General features: G+C 40.9%; 1 protein-coding gene across 1 annotated transcript in view; it reads left to right on the forward strand.

Moving 5' to 3' along the window:
* Nucleotides 1-19,953, forward strand: part of LOC122797631 (integrator complex subunit 8-like) — a 165,956-nt gene that overhangs the window by 130,649 nt on the left and 15,354 nt on the right. The window contains exons 6-7 of the mRNA XM_044066175.1: nt 6,669-6,720; nt 9,014-9,196. Coding sequence (XP_043922110.1) covers nt 6,669-6,720; nt 9,014-9,196 — 235 coding nt within the window. The remainder of the gene's footprint in view (nt 1-6,668; nt 6,721-9,013; nt 9,197-19,953) is intronic.

The raw sequence follows: 19,953 nt of genomic DNA on the forward strand, positions 1-19,953 counted from the left end.
ATCTTATAACTTTTCTGACATTTTTCTTATATCATTTCCTTTCTTTTTATGTTTGCCTCTTAAATGACAGTTGCACTTACCTGTTATTATTTTTATCACTACATAGTCTAAGATCTGATGAAATAAGATTTCCTTTTTTACATTTAGTATAAGCATATAATGCTATAATTCTATATACTTGTTCATTTTAAATTTACAATGGTTAATCTTCCCCTTTTTGCTGAAGTTACATCTAATGTCTTTACTATATTCTACAGAATATGGCTATTCCAGAACATCTCTTGTTTCCCAATTTCCAGGTTATCTTTCCTGCTTATAGTTTCTCTATAATCTTTTTTGTTTGTTAAAAATCTTTTGTCTTCAACTGTAATTACATCTACATCACATGTATTAGACCACTCCAAAATCAATATTCTTCTTATTGTATTCGTAATCATATTCACATTTACTAAACAGTTATTATAGATTATTACAGAAAGCATTCTAAATTTTTTATTTTTCCTTTTCCTTAGGGTCATGGTTTCATAGGTTCAAAGCTAATTACTAGGCTAACTGCCTTAATGGGCCATTCTAAACCTAGTCAGTTTCCCTCCCAAAGGTGAGAATCAAACACTGCACCTTGTGTCTGTGAGTCAGACACCTTAACCATTATACCAAGGCCCAACCATTAGGTGTGTATATTTTTTTCATCCATTTCCTTTCTTTTTTTTGTTTTTATACTTGTCCTGTTAAACTTTCTTTTTCTGCCACTTACCCTTTTACCAACAGCATTCTTTGTTCTTTTACTCTCTGCCAATTTTTCTTTTTCACTTATTTCTGAACCTTCTTCAGTGTCCTCTTTTATTATTTTTCTCGTCTAATTTTTATTCTGTTTCTACTACTTCTAAAATTCTTTCCCTTCGCTTATTTTATTCTCATTCTTTTTACTGTTGTTTTCATTTTTACAATCCATCCATAAATGTTGAGTTTTGTTACATGTATAACATTTCAGTTCACATTTTTTTGCAGCATGTCCCATTTCCCCACAAATATGACATTTTCTTTTATCACGGTTATTTATCAGACGTCCTCCTTTTCTGAACAAAAAATGTTTTGCCCAGTATTTTACAATGCCGCTAACCCCTTCACATTTATGCTTGGTATATGTATAATTTTTCTGTTTCTATTTTTAACACACTATTGCAATCCATAAATCCTTTTGTCATAAACTTTTGCAATGTCTGTTACATACTTACATACTTACATAAAGTTTTCAAACGCCCTTTCAAAGTCTCTCTTTCCACCTCTATTTGAAATTTTACATGAATTTTCTGTTTTGTTTCCCTGTTAAATGCTTTTATCACGTAAAGTTTCCATGGCTTACAGTCTTTCTTTTTTTCAAATTCTCCAAGAAAATTTTCCATTAAAAAAACAGTTTCTAATTTAATGTCACAAAAAGTAGCTTTGTTAATAATAATAATAATAATAATAATTATAATATGCTTTTACACCCAAAGGAGTTATTAAATTGTCCCACACTTCAAATCTGTCCATTTGTCTTCTTTACTTTGAATACTTGTACTTCCGTTTTTTCATTTTCTTCTGCTTTTTTTCTTCTACTTCCCTTTTGCCTTCTTTTACTTTCTCTGCATATGTTTTCCTTTCCACCTCACCACTGTTGTTCAGGATTGTCTCTGCATCATCCTTTTGTATTTTGCTCATAATGTCATCCTAGGAAACACGTCCTTCATTTTCTGTCTCACCCTGCATCACCATTTCTTTAAGTAAATCATCCCGCAACCCTGCCGGCTGGAGATTATAATTATACATCCATTATTTGATGACTCATCTCCGTCAAACAGATTTCGTTGAAACATCTGCTCAGAATCCTGCACGCATTCTCTGGTGTTGATATCGACGACTTTTCCATTTCTCTCACCATTCTGTTATCTCCTTCTCTCTTCATCTGCCTCTGTGCCTGGAACAGAAACAGGAAGTGCTTGTGCAAAATGCGTTCCACTTGCAGCAGTGATGAGTAGGTTCCCCAATGCTCTCGCCAAATTTCCAGTAGTGTTAAATACCACCTTGAGTCTCCCCCAAATGAGGCTAGTAGCCTAGTTGGACTAATACGGTCTACAAAGGATATATAGACAGATAACAAAGTATTCCATCTTAATTCACTCACACATGCTCACTCGTCCTGAAAAGCCAAATTAAAGATCATGAATAAGCAGATGAAAAGAGCATAAGGTACCTTAATCCACAGAGACAGACCCCCACTCCCACCAGCAGATTTTGCTGACTATGTATGCCCCTTGTTATTATGAGTAAATAAGTCACATTGTACTGTATTGATAACTTTGGATGGATTACATGAAACTGCATAAAGATCACTACCATCAAACCGCAAGATCCAGCTATGTGTAGCACAGTTTTAACAGAAGAGTATTTGAGAGCATAAGAAGTGTTAACCAGCTGATAGCATATGCTAAGTCAGTATGAACAACCTCTGCCGAACTAAAAGTCATCTGAATAATAATACGTTAAGTGGTGGCAAGCAACTTTGTATTTTGGTGCTTCTTCTACAGACCTGATGCGCTTGAAGAACAAATTGCAAGTGTTGCATTAAAAAAAATAGTGTTTGGTGATATTGCCATACAATTTCATGAACAAGGAAACAATGGGAGGACATATGTATGCCTCCTAAATATGCAACAAAGTCTGTCAGATTTAGCATATTTGCTTGGAAGTGTTTGCATACTTTTTCTTTTTTTATACCCCAGTCAGACTCCAAAGAATTTTTACTCAGGTAGATTGCAAATGTTGGAGGTGTGATGGGGAAGAAAGTGGTAATTGGAAACATATTTTTTGGAAATGTAATGTGTTGGCAGACATTAAAAATTTCCCCTGCAGAGTACTGTGTCAGAAATACTGGGTAAGCAAGTTGGTTTAACTAAAGAATTGATTTTTGAGCTATGATACAGAAGGGGAATTTCCTAGACATAGTAAGGCCTTGTTAAGTTTAATTCTAGTGGCTGCTAAAAAAGCAATTACTAGAAAATGGAAATCTAGGTCTAAACCAACCGTTCTGGAAGTATTGAATATAGTCACAGAGATAAAAGAATTGGAAGTGGGGCTTTTAGAAAAGTGTAGGAGTAGATGCACAGAAAAAATGGGAAATGTGGGAACAGTGCATGCAGAATAATGTTTTGGGGGAGGAATGAGGTTTAAGGGAATCGTCAATTAAATGAGCTATGCAATGTTTAGTTGACAGTGCCTATATAGAAGATTTTATGTGATGTATAATGTTTGCAACTGAAAATACGTTAATGTGGTTTGTTTTCATTTATATAAATGTATGATTGCCTATGTTATAAGTGATATTTCAGTAAAGAGGCTTCTTGTTAAAAAAAAAAAAAAAAAAAAAAAAAGTCATGAACTAGATCATCTCTGTAATAGGGAATGGCTGACAAATGCCGGTAGGTTCATAATTATTTGGCATGCAGTCCAGGAGACCATTAAAGAGCTTAACCCAAATTTCCTTTTTCTCCAAAGCACTGTCTAATTAAGTGACTTGCTCAGTGTCATACAGGAGGTAAATGAAGGTAGAAAGATTCAAACCCTGCACCTTTGTCACAGGAACAAGTTGGAGTTTTAATTCTCTGTGCTAACTGCCAGTCTAACAGTTTTTAACTAAATGCTGAAATCCTTTACAATCTGATCTTGTAGAGACAACTGCATCACAGTAATAATATGCAACAATGTATCACAGTAATATGCAACAATGTATCACAGTAATATGCAACAATGTATCACAGTAATATGCAACAATGATTACATAATGGATGCTAAAGATCAGACTGTTGTCATCATCACTTTGGGTAAATGCAGCCTACGTGAACTGACAAATGGCAACCCTCTTTGCAGTTGCTGATGGCTGTAAAGAATGTATTGCAAAATAATATATTACTAAAATGCTGCATGTTTAGACTACATTACACAATCCAGGCCTATTAATGATTTAATTCAAAGTTTAGTGCAGTGAATAAAGCAAAATAGTTAGACAATATAAATACTCCAGTTTTTGTTCAACAACTGGTAAGTCATACAAAAATAATTTTTGGGAGGTTACATGCTCTCAGGACACCTGCATCTCATTTTTGACCACCTTATGTCTTCTTTCATCAGGAGTGGCTATCCCATCTGGAGTCACTCTGACCTATTTGAAAAATGGCTAATGATGCTGTGTTGTTGTTGAATATACCTCCAGAGTAATCAAAGCCAGATTATGGACAAATGAATCAGGCCTGCACCAGCCATACCAATATCCCATTACTTGGCAGTCTTTCCCCAGTTACCATAAACACTATTCAGACCTGTCAGTGTACATATTATTTCTCTTTATTTTTTTTACAGTTATTGCAGAGATTTGGATTTCATTTAAAACTTATTTCAAATTTTTCAGAAAAAAAATACATTTTCTTAAAAATAAACTCTCACCTTGAGAACAGACTTGCATAAAATATAAATTTCTCTTCCCTTGAAACTCATATTTAGTGAAAATGCATCTGTAGATCCATTAAACTACAAGGTGTGTGGTGATATTCCTGCTCAAGTAGCATAGAGTGAAGTACTAATTAACGTCTATGTCAAGGGTGTAGGAATTCAAAAAATAAATTTGCAATGCATTTGGTAGCGACCTGAGACAGCCCACTGGCTCTTTTCGTAAGTCTCATGATGTAACTTGATAGTGTCACATAAAATGCAAATGAAGGCTGAAAGAATCCAACCATGTACTACAGCAGTTTAACAGCTCATAGCCTTACTAATCGCTCGACGAGCTGTTGTAGACCAAACACTCTGTATTTCACACCTTTGTGCCTGCAAAAAACAAGCTAAATTAAAATGTACTCATAATTAAAATCTTCACAATAAATGTATAAACTTCAAGCTGTCAAAATGTATTCACCATTAAATATGCTGTCAGCATTCAATAGAACAAGGAAACCAATGATCACATCCAAAGAACATGACTCAAATGATGATGTTCCTGTTTACTACAATCAATTTCATTCATTTATACCACAAATACTCTGGGCCATGTGTGGTTACTAAAGTTGCAGTCCAGGTGACCATTGAGGAGCCTAGCACAATGTTCCAGTTCCTCAGAAGCACTGTGTGGTTAAGTCACCTACTCAAGGGCAGGGCATAAATGAGGCAAAATCATTGAATGAAGCCTAGCAGCTGGTATGGAAGATGAAGAGTCTTGTCCTCCTGATTTAAGGTGCAGGGTTTAATTCTGAGTAAGTCGTTTAACTAGTTAATGCCTCTAACTGGGGCATTTCTCTCTCTCACATGCACGCACACACACACACACACACACACACACACACACAGACACACACACCTCTTAAGCATACCAGCTCAGCTGCAAAAACCTAATTGCATAGACTAACTTGTGATTTGTTGCTTGGTTGCAAAGTGTAATCACATTAATACTAGGCTACCAACTTTCAAATCTTGGCTGCAAAACTTAAAGGATACGACTTTCAAATCACTTTCCCACTTTTAAGTCTGCCTTTAAAATGTCACATGCGTGTACTTATTGTACACTCACCGAGCAGGAAGCCTCTTCTGCAAGCGTTAGTCTCACTGCACACAGTGTAGGAAATCAGACATTTTAAAAGCAAAAATGTACTTTTTTTTAACAGTACTGTTGCATCCTTGTATTGGATGTGGCCCTGGCTCCTTTGCTCTTCTTCTATTTGGATAGCGATTGCAAATCTGATAAACTTGGAACAAACATCTCGCTGAAAGGTGGAAGTACAGGCACCAAAATTGTACTTAAAGTAAAATTCCATTAAATCCTTTTAAAATCACGTCTCATACATTTAAAATCAAATCCTTTTATTTATACATAAAATGATGAGAACTTCCCGTTTTTAAAAAACTTCATCCGAACATGTTAAAAGACAAAAGCACTCGTCATTTTATGTATACATAAAAGGTTTCGATTTTAAAATTATGAACAGTGATCTTAAAAGGATATAAGGGAATTTTTCTTTAAATACAGTTTTTGTGCCTGCATTTCCAGCTTTTAGCGAGCTGTTTATTCCAAATCTGTTTTTGGTGTTTTGAATCATGATTAGACTGTTTGGTGCAGATCTAATAAAGCCAGGTTTATCAAGGAATTTATGATGCAGTTTTTTTCCATTACGTAACTTATTACATGCATAATGCCTGCCTACATTGTTTTTTTTTAACTCCTGTAATGATATGATTCGCATCCCCTTCTTACAACAGATGTTTTCTGGTTTACTTTTTTTTCTCCCTTTGTACCTGTAAGGGTACTGACACTTTTCCCTTTACTTGTGGAATGTATGTCTACAGAAGGTCTTCAAGCGAACACTGCATTTCTAGTCTTCTAAAGAAATCATCTTTTAACTTTTGAATGGGTAGCCGCTTTGTTCAGAACATTGGCATGTATTGCATTTCCTGGATTGATATAGAACTTTGTTATGGCTGCACAAATCATCACTGCAGTGGAATCCTTTGCAGGAAACAGGATGATAATAGTATTTTCTCTGTTAGACAATAGTTGTACAATGTGCGTTTCATTATGGGAAATCAGACTTATGTTTATCTTACAGTTTGGTTACATAATAATTTTTTTTATTTATTTTTCTTAGAATAACCCAAATGCAGCAAGAGAAGGAGTTAACAGACAGTATTTTGAAAGTGGTGAGTTCTTTACTTTTATGGTCTCTACAGCTTAAAGGGAGAAATGTTTAGAAAAGCCATGCCATGTATCATGTTAATGTTTGCTGAAGTTGTATATTTGTACCAAATTATCTACATTGGCTACCTTAACTTAATCAATAGTCAGTCCTTTTAGCCCCCCTCATTTATGTTACTATGTGATCACTTTATTAGTGAGGATTCTTTATTAGCAATTAGGACACTCCCTGGACATGGTGGCAGTCCACACTGCATTTAGCCATTCTGCCCACCTTCATTATAGCTCACTTTTAGTTGCTATGATGCAGGAAACTCCTTGGAGGATGAAGAGGGGCGCATCTTGCCCACTTCAGCTTTTCCTGCTGAGGCCACTAAACTGAAATTACAGAAAGCATGTATGTGAGAGTATGTGTTCTCCCTAATATAAGAGGCTTGTCTGATATATTCTCACACCAGCTGACTGCTTGACTAGGACACCACTGAACGTGTACCAGCCATGAGTGCCATCAGCATGTTAGTATATCCTGCCTTCCATTGGCTGGTCATTTTGGTGACCCTTTCTGGCAAAAGGTTGGAGCCAGCATTAGCGAGTCCCATAATGTGGCAGCAAAATTGCAGAAAATCCAAACTTGCATAAAATAAATCTATGATTGCCATCTCTTGGAATATTCCTTATCCTCCAAGGTAAGGTGATCTTGGTATGTGTATGTATGTATGTGTGTGTGTGTGTATATATATATATATATATATATATATATATATATATGTGTGTGTGTGTGTGTGTGTGGTTCATGTTATATGATCGAACGCTAGTAATAGCGAACAATCTGTTATCGAATCCAAATGCAGAAAACCACAAAATGTAAAAGGAGTGGATCCAGTGAATTTTTTCCCAGGGAAAAAATTCTGTGATCCACCAAAAAAAATTGTGCAGGCAACATAAAGTGGGGGCTTTGCCCCCCACACCCCCTCAACCTTAAATATACCAACTCCGAGATTGCACCACAGTAAAGAAAACAGCAAAGTATAGAGAATGGCCCAGCAAATTTTTCCCTGGGAAAACATTTGCTGATCCATTCCTTTGATATTCTGTGGTTTAGTGCACTTGGGTTTGACAAATGAGCGTTCGCTATTGCTAATGTTCGATCATTTAATAGGAACCCTATTTGTGTATGTGTGTGTGTGTGTGTGTGTGTGTGTGTGTGTGTGTGTGTGTGTGTGTGTGTGTGTGTGTGTGTATATATATATATATATATATATATATATATATATATGTATATATGTATATATATGTATATGTTGAGGGTGGGGCTTGCACCCCTCCATAAAAGAAGACATTTTAAAGAAAAGAGTGATTTTCTGTATTCACTCTTCTCTTGTATCTTCTATCTTTTTTTCCCCAGCACGTCAGGACTTGTCATTTTGAGTGCCGACATTTCTCCTGAGCCCAGGTCTCCACTGGCGCGATTGAGTACCCCACTTTTCCATTGGCTAGTGTGCCACCTAAATAGTTGCCTTTTTGTTGGTGAATAAAGATTCTCTAAAGATGAAATCCTCATCACTGTAGTGTGTCCTGTTTGAAGGCTTCATTGTGTAAATTCTCTCTCTCTCTCTCTGCATGTGGGTTTATGGGTGTGTGTGTGGGTCTCTCTCTCTCTCTCTCTCCTGCTGTCTCACTCCTTCTGCCACACTTGCCAAGAACAGTGTGTTTGGCATTCTGTAGAAGGTTGAGTGATGTGCAGTTAGATTGTACCGTCTTGCCTAACTTAATTAAAATGGTGCACTGCAAAGTTTGCTCACTGGTTTGCAAACTAGCCCACATTAAAAGAGGTGCAGGTGTATGCAGGGGAAGATTAGATCAACATTTTATGTTAGGGAAGCATGTATATTTTACTTATCAGCTTGTTTCACATGTTAATTTCCTAGTGTTTCATAGTTCTTGTTTCCAAATTTGTTTGTAAACATGGAATGCTTGTGCTATAGACATTTAACCACTTAGTACCTCTTTTTTTTTTTTTTTTTTTTTTCCAGTGGTCAGGTTGACATTACAGAGTCATACCTTTTAAATTGTCTCCACAGAAGCTGTTTGATTGGAAGTGACACACAGCCATTCATACCTGCATGCATTCTTTAACAGTAAATATTTGTGCTGCTTTTCCGGTGGTCTGTTAAAGAAACTCAAGTAACGTAAAACTGTCAATTAAAATAAATTAATTGTGGTAGGTAGTGGCTCATGTAGAAAATAGCAACTTAAATTGAATTCAAGTCTTGTTGAGCTTTTTTTTTTCTTTCTTAGTTGAAGGAGCAGACGGAGGACTCTATTTTAGTATTAGAAGCTGCTTTCCACTTGAAGAAAGATCATTATGTCCACACTGTAAGAACTCTGGATTTGCTAGCCGCAGAGCCTGGGATAACAAATGGAGAGACCGAATGCTCAACTGCTGGATTGCTGATCCATAATGAAGAAATGCAGTGTCTGGTAAGGTTTAATTGTCACTATTAATGTGCTGTAGGAAATTCTAGGCATTGCTGAGATTATGCAAACAAATGGTTTTAAACGGATATTTGTAGAAGGGTCTTGTAGCAGGCACCAGCTGTAAGATTACACTGTCTGACAGTGCAGCCTCTCAACAAGTTTAGGTTAGGGCATTCAGTACAAGAGCTACCACTGCAACATCAGGTACCAGAGACAATGCCATTGTATAAAGGATGTCCTTCATAATTCCTCTTCCTTCTCATTTTTCTAATGCATTGCACGCCGTAAAATAAAATTATTTGAACAGCAAATATTAATCTCTCATTTGAACTTTCAGATGTTAAATCATTCTTACTGCAAGCAATTTCCATGGAAAGGTCTTCCCTTTTTATACCTGCTGTGACAGTGTCACCCCAGTATTGTAGTTTCTTGGGCTAATATCTGGGTTTCTTTTACTTGGTCTTTGGGTTCAGCCTTTGTTTCAGTTCATTTCAGCATTTTCTTGTTAGATGCTTCTACTCCGAGGGGTACGTACATGTTGACACATGCCTTGATAAAAGGTAGTTCAACATGAAATAGTCCGTAGCTCCTGAGCAACTTTCCCTTGTTCAATGTTGGAAACAGCAAGCCTTCAGAGTGTGTGTTGGGTTGCTAAATAATAAGGCAAGACCTACAGTAATATTGACCTCTCTGTCCCTAGAAGAGGCGCATGATGTGAAACAGTGCTGTAAATGCCAGAGATTCATCCCAGCCACTCACAGCTATCGGAGAGAAGAATGCCATGCCTACCTCTTTACCAGGATGATGCTGGTGGTAGAAGATTCCTGAAGTGGAGATTAGCAGATGAATTCTGCCTGCAGGCCAATCTCTTTATTTAAATACCATCACAAGCAAAAGCATACAGAGGGGAAGCCCTGGTCATGTCCCCTGGAGGCAAGTCTGCTCCTTAAACAACCCCCTGTTCCCAAAGTGGAGTGACCTTGTCCTCAACTAACAAGGGCTTGAGCTCACACCACTGCTCTGTTTCAGCAAATGATAAGGACACAAAGGGTATACAATTTAGCCTGCCATATTTAGGCTGTGCCACCCCTTCCCCCATTGATTGCCTGACCACATCCAGTAAATCAGCCTAATCCTTTGATCTGCTTGGCTGTAGCAGAGTGATTGCAGTGTGGTCTGAGAATTATTCTCCCCAGATCTCAATTCAGCTCTAGCAAGGCCTGTTGACTCATGTTGAGGAGGAGGATCTTCTGAGTTCTCCTGTACTAGACCCCCTGGTTCAGGCCATAGATTTCAGACAGATGTCTGGTATGTTGCGAGACTTGAGTACACAGTTGTAGGATGTGGCATGTTGCCAGCACTAGGCCCAGTGCAGACTTTGTGCCGCTTTTGACAGGTGTGCCACTGAATGCTAGATCTGTGCTGTGTGATGCCCAGGTCGCATTATGCTGATACTATGACTAGAACAGAAGCTTCTCGCATATGTACCTCTTCATGATGGCCTGACTGAGGCTCTTCTTCCATAATCAGAACCTGAGGTAGTCCATCATGATATGATCTTGTAGATGTCATCTTGGGCAGGACCTCTGCGAGTCCCCTTTTGCCCCTCCACTTTTTCTTTTCTAGGCTTAGCCAACTGCTCAAGAAGAAGCCTTTCCACAGACCAAGGAAAGCTAATTAAGTATCACGTGATCCTGACAGCATGATGGTGGCAGCCAGACTGGCCATAAAGGTGACTCTTCCGGACAAGCAATCACAATTCTGTTATTTAGTACTGGTCATTGGGGAGTGTTTTTTTGAATTTTTGGAGTTTTGATTTGGTCACATTTGGCCACATCTTGGGATGCTTAAGGTCTCCAAAGAGCTCTTGAAACAAAGCCATACTTTGCTTTACAGCAGTGGTATATAGTCTGTCCCATGTTAGCAGTGAGGTTAGGGTTTGTTCATCCGGCATCTTATTACATCCCAGCCGAGTTGGGAGACTTCTGTCCCAATCTGGATCTCAACTAAAATGAGCAATATCCATTACTTGTAGTTCTGAATGGTGATTCGTCAATGGGTCCTGTCCCTGCTGCCATAGAGTGCCCGGGATATTATCACTGACTAGTCAGCATGTTGGGTCGACATAGAGGGTTATTCATCAACTATGGATTGGAATAATTTCCTGTAGTAAGCACTGTCATTTGATCTCTCTGCTGTGCACCCAGAGTTTTTAACAGTTTGCTGGTCATTGTGACAAAGGCTTTACATGACAAGGCCCCTTTTAGCTCCATCAAGGGACTCCCTGATAGGGCCTTTAATCTGGGCATTTAATTGGTTACTGGTTGTGGAGATCTCCCTGAAGGATTATCGTCACTGAGGCACAGTTTAACATTCTTTATTGCTGGTCATTTCCATCAGCCCTACATTTGACCATCAGGCCTCATATCCCTCCATTCCCTACAGTCCAAAGCAGTAGGAGGGATGCTGTCATTTTGGGGTGTAGTGTTTAGCTTTCTGTATTAACCCTAAATCTTCCCAACATATGCCCCTGGGGTTGGACAAGCACAGTGCTTTGCATGGACTGTTAGTCTCTTCCAGGAGTGATGTATGGCCACAAATTCCCCCCTCCTCCCTTTAGGTCATTTTCACTGTTGGCTTTCCTGTTCTACCAAGGAGGTGAAATGGAGCCTACATTTCTAGAAATGTGTCCCTGCTCCCCACCCTAATATAAGCCCTTTCATTCTTTTACTGTCTTCGTTCAGCTTCTCCAGTGCCAGGACCATTTATTGATCCAAAGCCATCTTTTCACTGTCAGGCCACTATCTCTTTATACCATGAAACTGGCTTAGGGTTGATCATTTCTGTCCACAAGGAGGCCTCAGAAGGTCCTGTGGACATGTTAAGATGCTGATCAGAAAAAGGAGAGAAAAAAAAAGTTTAGACGACAAAGAGTGAGTCAACAAGCAGAAGGGGACTCTGCTTCTCATAGTAACAAAGCCCACTTTTCTAAAGGAAAGTGCTAGAGCAGCAGAAAAGAAAGCCAAGGAGCTTAATAGAAGTATTTGGTGTACCTTGGATACCTTGCAGCCATGTTGAAGATGCAGTAATGACTCCCAAGATCAGACTGATGTTTTTCATATTGATCACTGCTGCAGAAACCTAAGCTATATGGGTTGTATCCTCCATAGGGTATAACAGGTGGGCAGCTTCCAAAGCTTCAGGGCACCTTCTACGCACCCAAACCATTAGCCAGCTCAATCTGAGCTGACTAAAAGATAGGTCTCGGCACCAAACTCTTCAGGACTTTCATGCCGCCGAGAAGAGTGCTCCTCTGCGGGCTTTCGAGGGTTGACCACTAATGCTGTCTCACTTCTTCTTCTTTCGGCTGCTCCCGTCAGGGGTCGCCACAGCAGATCAACTGTTTCCATGTCTTCCTGTCCTCTGCATCTTGCTCTGTCACACCAACCACCTGCATGTCCTCTCTCACCACATCCATAAACCTTATCTTAGGCCTTCCTCTTTTCCTGTTACCTGGCAGCTTCATCCTTAGCATCTTTTTCCCAATATACTCTGCATCCCTCCTCAGCACATGTCTAAACTAGCTTAATCTTGCCTCTCTGGCTTTGTCTCCAAACCTTCCAACCTGGGCTGACCCTCTAATATACTTATTCCTAATCCTGTCCATCCTCATCACACCCAGTGCAAATCTTAACATCTTCAACTCTGCCACGTCAAGCTCGGACTCCTGCCTTTTTGTCAGTGCCACTGTCTCCAACCCATGTAACATAGCTGGTCTCACTACCCTCTTGTAGACCTTCCCTTTCACTCTTACTGGTACTAGTCTGTCACAAATCACTCCTGACACTCTTCTCCACCCACTCCATCCTGCCTGTACTCTCTTCTTCACCTCTTTCACACTCCCCATTACTACTTTGAACTGTTGATCCCAAGTATTTAAACTCATCCACCTTCGCCACCTCTACTCCCTGCATCCTCACCATTCCTCTATCCTCCCTGTCATTCACACACATATATTCTGTCTTAGTCCTGCTGACCTTCATTCCTCTTCTCTCTAGAGCATATCTCCACCTCTCCAGGGTCTCCTCTACCTGTTCCCTACTCTCACTACAGATCACAATGTCATCTGCAAACATCATAGTCCACGGGGACTCCTGTCTGATCTCGTCTGTCAACCTGTGTGTCACCATTACAAATAAAAAAAGGCTCAGAGCTGAACCTTGATGTAATCCCACCTCCACCTTAAACGCATCCGTCACTCCCACCGCAGACCTCACTGCTGTCACACTATCCTTGTACATATCGTGTACCACTCTCTGACACTCCCAACTTCCTCATACAATACCACAACTCCTCTCTAGGCACTCTGTCATATGCTTTCACTAAATCCACAAAGACACAATGCAACTCCTTCTGACATTCTCTGTACTTCTCCATCAACACTCTCAAAGCAAACATCGCATCTGTAGTGCTCTTTCCTTTCATGAAACCATAATGCTGATCACTAATCATCACATCCCTTCTTAACCTAGTTTCCACTATTCTTTCCCATAGCTTCATGCTGTGACTGATTAATTTAATCCCTCTGTAGTTACTACAGCTCTGCACATCACTCTTATTCTTAAAAATTGGTACCAAAACACTTTTTCTCCATTCCTCAGGCATCCTCTCACTTTCCAAGATTTCATTAAACAATCTAGTTAAAAACTCCACTGCCATTTCACCTAAACACCTCCATGCTTCCACGGGTATGTCATCTGGACCAACAGCCTTTCCGTTCTTCATGATTCACTATCCGCACTTCTTCCAACCTTCTCTCCCTCTCATTCTCTTCATTCGTCAGCCCCTCAAAGTACTCTTTCCATCTGCTCAACACACTCTCCTCGCTTGTGAGTATGTTTCCCTCATTATCCTTTATCACCCTTACCTGCTGCACATCTTTACTAGCTCGGTCCCTCTGTCTAGCCAGTCGGTACAGGTCCTTTTCTCCCTCCTTAGTGTCCAACCTTTCATACAACTCTTCATACACCTTATCCTTAGCCTTTGCCACCTCTCTCTTTGCCATGCACCTCATCTCCTTACACTCCTGTCTACTTTCTTCATCTCTCTGACAATCCCACTTCTTCTTCGCCAACCTCTTTCTCTGTATACTCTCCTGTACTACTACATTCCACCACCAGGTCTCCTTGTCCTCCTTCCTCTTTCCAGATGTCACACCAAGCACCTTTCTTGCCATCTCTCTTACTAGCTCTGCTGTAGTTACCCAGCTATTCGGTAACTCTTCACTGCCACCCAGTGCCTGTCTTAACTCTTCCCTGAACATCACCTCACCTCACAATTACCAATTTTCAATTTCCACCATTTGATCCTTGGTGCTGCCCCCACACTCATCCTCCTCTTCTTGATCACCAATGTCATCCTACAAACCACCATCCTATGCTGCCTAACTACACTTTCCCTTGCCACCACTTTACAGTCTCCAAACTCCTTCAGACTGCCCCTTCTACATAAGATATAATCCACCTGTTTGCATCTTCCTCCACTCTTGTATGTCACCCTATGCTCCTCCCTCTTGTTAAAATACGTGTTCAACACAGCCATGTACATCTTTTTCGCAAAATCCACTACCATCTGAACTTCTGCATTCCTTTGTTTAACACCATACCTACCCATCACTTCCTCATCCCCTCTGTTCCCTTCACCAACATGCCCATTGAAATCTGCTCCATTCACCAGTCTCTCACCCTTGGGTACAGTCATCACCACTTCATCCAACTCACTCCAAAATTTTTCTTTCTCATCCATCACACACCCAACTTGTGGAGCATATACACTAACAACATTCATCATTACACCATCAATTTCCAGCTTCATAAACATCACTCTATCCGATACTCTTTTCACCACCAGAACACTCTTAGCATACTGTTCCTTCAGGATAATGCCTATGCCATTTCTCCTCCCATCCACACCATGATAAAACAATTTGAACCTCCCTCCGATACACCTAGCCTTGCTCCCCTTCCATCTGGTCTCTTGCACACACAATATACCAACTTTCCTTCTGTCCATCATATCAGCTAGCTCTCTCCCTATACCAGTCATACTGCCAACATTCAAAGTTCCGACCCTCACTATCACAGTCCTAGCCTTTACCTGCTTTCGGCCATGCCTTCTGCCTCTTCTCCTCCTTCGGCCAACAGTAGCCCAATTTCCGCCAGCACCCTGTTGGCCAGCAGTACTGGTGGCGGTCGTTGTTAACCCGGACCTTGACCGATCCGGTATGTATATGTGTACTTTTGTCTGCATGTATGATTTGGCAAAATTTTATGCCGGATGCCCTTCCTGTCGCAACCCTCCCCATTTATCCGGGCTTGGGACCAGCACAAAGAAATGCACTGGCTTGTGCATCCTCAGTGGCTGGGTTTAAACACCTTCCACCTTACTTTTAGTTGTATAAACAAAGTTTTTGTAAAAAAATAAATAAATAAAATAAAAAATAGCTACTACTTTAAAGATATGGAAAACTAATTTTATTGACTGTTACTGTACTTTTATGTACTTTTAAATGGGACACACCTTTTTACTTTTGTGGTAAAACATTGTTAAACACTACTTTTGTGGTGAAACTGTCTTCATTTTACCTTCTGGGGTGGGGAAGTGTTTAAAGTGCTTTTTGTGGGAAAAGTGACTTTTTTCTACTTTCCTGATTACTGCTAAGCCTCTCCTGGAAACGAGCACCATTTTTGGCTCAATCATAGAACAAACTTTCGGTCCTGCCATCAAACCTTACAGCCACAAAAAGCAAAAGATAACTAAGCAACCTTTGCCACCACAGCAGAATGGAAATTTGCCACAGCTGCAGGTGGGTGACTCTGCCGTGGCCAAAGATGGTTCCTCAGACCACTTATATTTTTCCTCAGATCCCTCTGGTGATGTCCATACAGCCACCGTGGACTGGGCTTAGTCATGTGATTCTTGATATCTGCTCAGTGGACACGGGAAAGCCACTTTTGTTGGTCGTGGGAGAAGGGGTAGGGAATGCTACCCTGCTTAGCCAGAATTTTCCCTCAGGAAATTGTTGCTGGCAATACTAAGTTTGTTTACCCCAACCTTCCTGTAAAAAGGAGACTGAAAACTAAGGATTTAACTTTCCTTGTCAGTTTCTCTGGATGGGAGTAATTTACTTTGCTTGGCTTGTGGTCTTGTGCAGGCTGTTGACCTTTCCTTTAAGGTAGCTAATGGTAAAAGGAAAAAGGATTCCTCGTTCCCTGAAGAGGTTGAAGATGTGGAATATATAGGACAATGTGATGGGAACAGATGCACGTTTTTTTCCTCAAGTTTCTGATTCAGATTCAGAGGAAGTATGGTATTTGAATCTCCTGTGAAGGCTTTACATTTCCTGAGACTATTTCTAGAATGTGCCAATGCTTTCAGTTTGAGAACACTGACGTTTCTCCGGTCCTTAAAAAATACTGTGAACTATTACAACTGAAATTCCCAGAACCTCCTGCCATCTTTCCAGTGCTGCACTGGAGGATGTGTTTGTCACAGCTTGTGGTTTCCTTGATGGCCAGCCTGCTTACACCTAAGAAAGCAGATAGTGTGCGAAGTTCCTCAGTCTTTCAGCTTCCCATACGTTCACCCAGACCTGACAAAGCAGCTTTAACTTTTGTCAGTCCAGCTGCTTCCAAGCATTTTGATAATTCTAATCTTAACCCTTTTGCATGTTAAAATAAATGAAAATTTTGAGTAAAAAGTGCATGCTTCTGCAACGTAAATTTTTAGAATTTTGAATTGTCTGACAAATTCTGAAAGAATGACAAATGTTTTTGCTGCAATTTCATCTTGTCAGGAAAAATCTGCTTTGTGTAGTGCAGGTTTTCCTGATGTTCATCATGTTTCACTGTTGCAGTCATTACACATGGGTTATCCTGCTGGCAGGCTACCCGCAGTCGGCCTGAATTCCAAAGTCCTGTTCAGGCATCGGTTGCTGTCGCCTCTTCCCTGACGTCAGTGCGCCAGGAGTATATAAGATGCAGCCAATGCCATTTTCTTTAGTCTTTCTTGCTGCACGGTGCCCGAAGCAAAAGCAGTTCGGAAGTGCCGGTCGGCCGACTCCTGAGATTTTCGAAATTGAATTTCAGATCCGAAGTCTTCAGTAAAGCTAAGTACTCCATTGGGGAAACTTTTTCTTGCTCCAGACCAATGTCAGAAAAAGTTAACAATTGTATTTCTTGTGGGAAACAAATACCTCATAAGGATTTTCATTCTTACTGTATTCCTTGCCTAGGCCCTGACCACGACGTTGCTAGTTGTCAGTTTTGTGCTAGATTTAACCAACGCACTATTAAGCGTCAGTTCAGTTTTGCTTTACATTACTTTGGCCGAAGGTTTAACCATATGATGCCGTCGGAACAACTGACGACCGGAGTTCATAAAAAGCGCAAGGAAAAAGAAAAGTACAGGCATCCGAGGTCCAAAACCGACGACGAAGCCTCTTCTAGGCCATTCGCCGGTTCGCCAGTTCTCAGTGAAGCTCTTTCGCAGCCCCTGACACCCGCTACCTCAGAGCCACAGGCCACCTCCAACTCCCATGTGGAGACAACTAGGCCTCTGGAAACTCAAGGTATTGGGCCTACGGAAACTATTTCTTCAGATGGGTATGGAGACGCTGAGCAGGCATCGGCTTCTGAGGGTGTTTTCAGACCTACACAGCTTACTATCAAGACCACTTCAGCAGCCAGGGCAAAGTCTAAAACACCTTTAAAGACAAAGAAACAAGTACAGCATTCTCCTGGACAGTCATCCATGCCTAAGAAACAGATGCATAAAATGACCAAGGACCTAATTACTTTGATCAGGGGTTCCCATCCTCCTCCTACTAAAAGGCCTAGGCAAGACACTGCCTATGACTCCTCTGACCAGGTTTCTATTTCTTCTGATTCCTCTTCAGAACAGGAATATTCTCTTCCTCCCTATGTGGACTCTGATGCTGAAGAATCTATCCCTTCAGCCTCTCCTCCTGAGGACTACTCTTTTGGGGAAACCCTGGACACCATGAAGGAGCATTTCCACTGGGAGAGCCAGGATTTTTCAAAATCCAAGAAAAGATTCAGAGACTTTCTTTTATTGCCTGAACACAAACCTCTTGCTATCCCTCCTGTGCTAGACATTGTAGATGATGTATTTTCTGAGTCCAGTCTGTCTCCTGATTCTTTACCCCCTGCACCATTTAAGCCAGATAGGTACTACAGGGTTCCAGACTCACATACATTTCTTTATAAAATCCCTGCTGCTGATCCAGAAACTATATCTCAGGGTCCCAAAGGGGTCAAGGCTTCCACTGCAAAAAACCCTGATGTTCATCATGTTTCACTGTTGTAGTCATCACTGTAGGGTTCTTCCTGCCGGCAGGCAGCCCTCGGTCGGCCAGAATCCCAAAGTCTGGGTCCGGCGTCGGCTGTTCAGTCATGCTTCCTGACGTCAGAGTGCCAGGAGTACAAAGCTGCCAGCTGATCCCATGTTCTCCAGTCTTTCTTGCCGTGCAGTGGAAGCAGTTCACAAGTGCCAGTCGGCTGACTCCTGATATTTTTTCGTGCTTCATTCCGAAGACTTCCTTCTTCTTCTCAAAGCTAAGTACCCCATTGGGGAAACTTTTTTCTTGCTCCAGTCCGATGTCAGAAAAAGTTAATAATTGTATTTCTTGTGGGAAGCAAATACCTCATAAGGATTTCCACTCTTACTGTATTCCTTGTTTAGGCCCTGACCACGACGTAGCTAGTTGTCGGTTTTGTGCTAGATTTAACCAACGTACTATTAAGCGGTGGTACGATTTTGCTTTTTGCTACTTTGGCAGGCGATTTAATTATAATATGTCGTCGGACACGCTTCCGACTACCGGAGTTCACAAATGACGCAAGGATAAGGACAGGCCTCCGAGGTCCAAATCAGATGACGGTTTACAAGCAGAGCCAGCTACAGGTTCGGCCGTCGTCAGTGAGGCGCTTTCGCAGCCCCTGTCGTCGGCCATTTCAGAACCGATTGCCGAAATGGACTCCCACGAGGAGCCAACTAGGCCTTTGAGTACTCCAGCTGCAGGACCTTCGGACAATGCTCCCTCGGATAGGTCCGGAGCCGCTGTGCAGGTACCGGCTTCCGAGGGGGTTTTCAGGCCTACACAGCTTCTGATAAAGGCAAAGCCAAAGACAAAGGCAAAGACTCCTTCTAAATCAAAGACTCCAACCCAGGCCTCTTCTGATCTGGTACCCAAATCTCAGAAACAGCTGCTTAAAATGGCGGAGGACTTACTGACCATGATTAGGGGTTCACATCCCCCTCCAGACAAAAGGCCAAGGCAAGAATTGGATTATGAATCCTCTGATCAGGCATCTATTTCTTCAGTGTCTTCCTCTGAACAGGAATATACTTTCCCTCCTTATGAGGATTCTACTGCTGAGGAATCCATTCCATCAGCTTCTCCCCCTGAGGATTTTTCTTTTGGGGAAACTTTACATGACATGAGGGAACATTTTCACTGGGAAGGACAGGAGTACTCTGAATCTAAGAGAAGGCTTAGGGATTTCCTTCTTCTTCCCCAACACTGACCCCTGGCTATTCCTCCTATTTTGGATATTGTGGATGATGTATTTTCTGAGGCTAATTTAACTCCTGACTCCTTTCCTCCAGCCCCTGCTAAGCCTGACAGATATTACAGGGTCCCTGACTCCCACCAGTTTCTTTACAAAAATCCTGCTGCT

This window comes from Protopterus annectens, chromosome 3.part1 (assembly GCF_019279795.1).
Source record: "Protopterus annectens isolate FY-2018-M chromosome 3.part1, PAN1.0, whole genome shotgun sequence".
Classification (NCBI taxonomy): Eukaryota; Metazoa; Chordata; order Ceratodontiformes; family Protopteridae; genus Protopterus; species Protopterus annectens.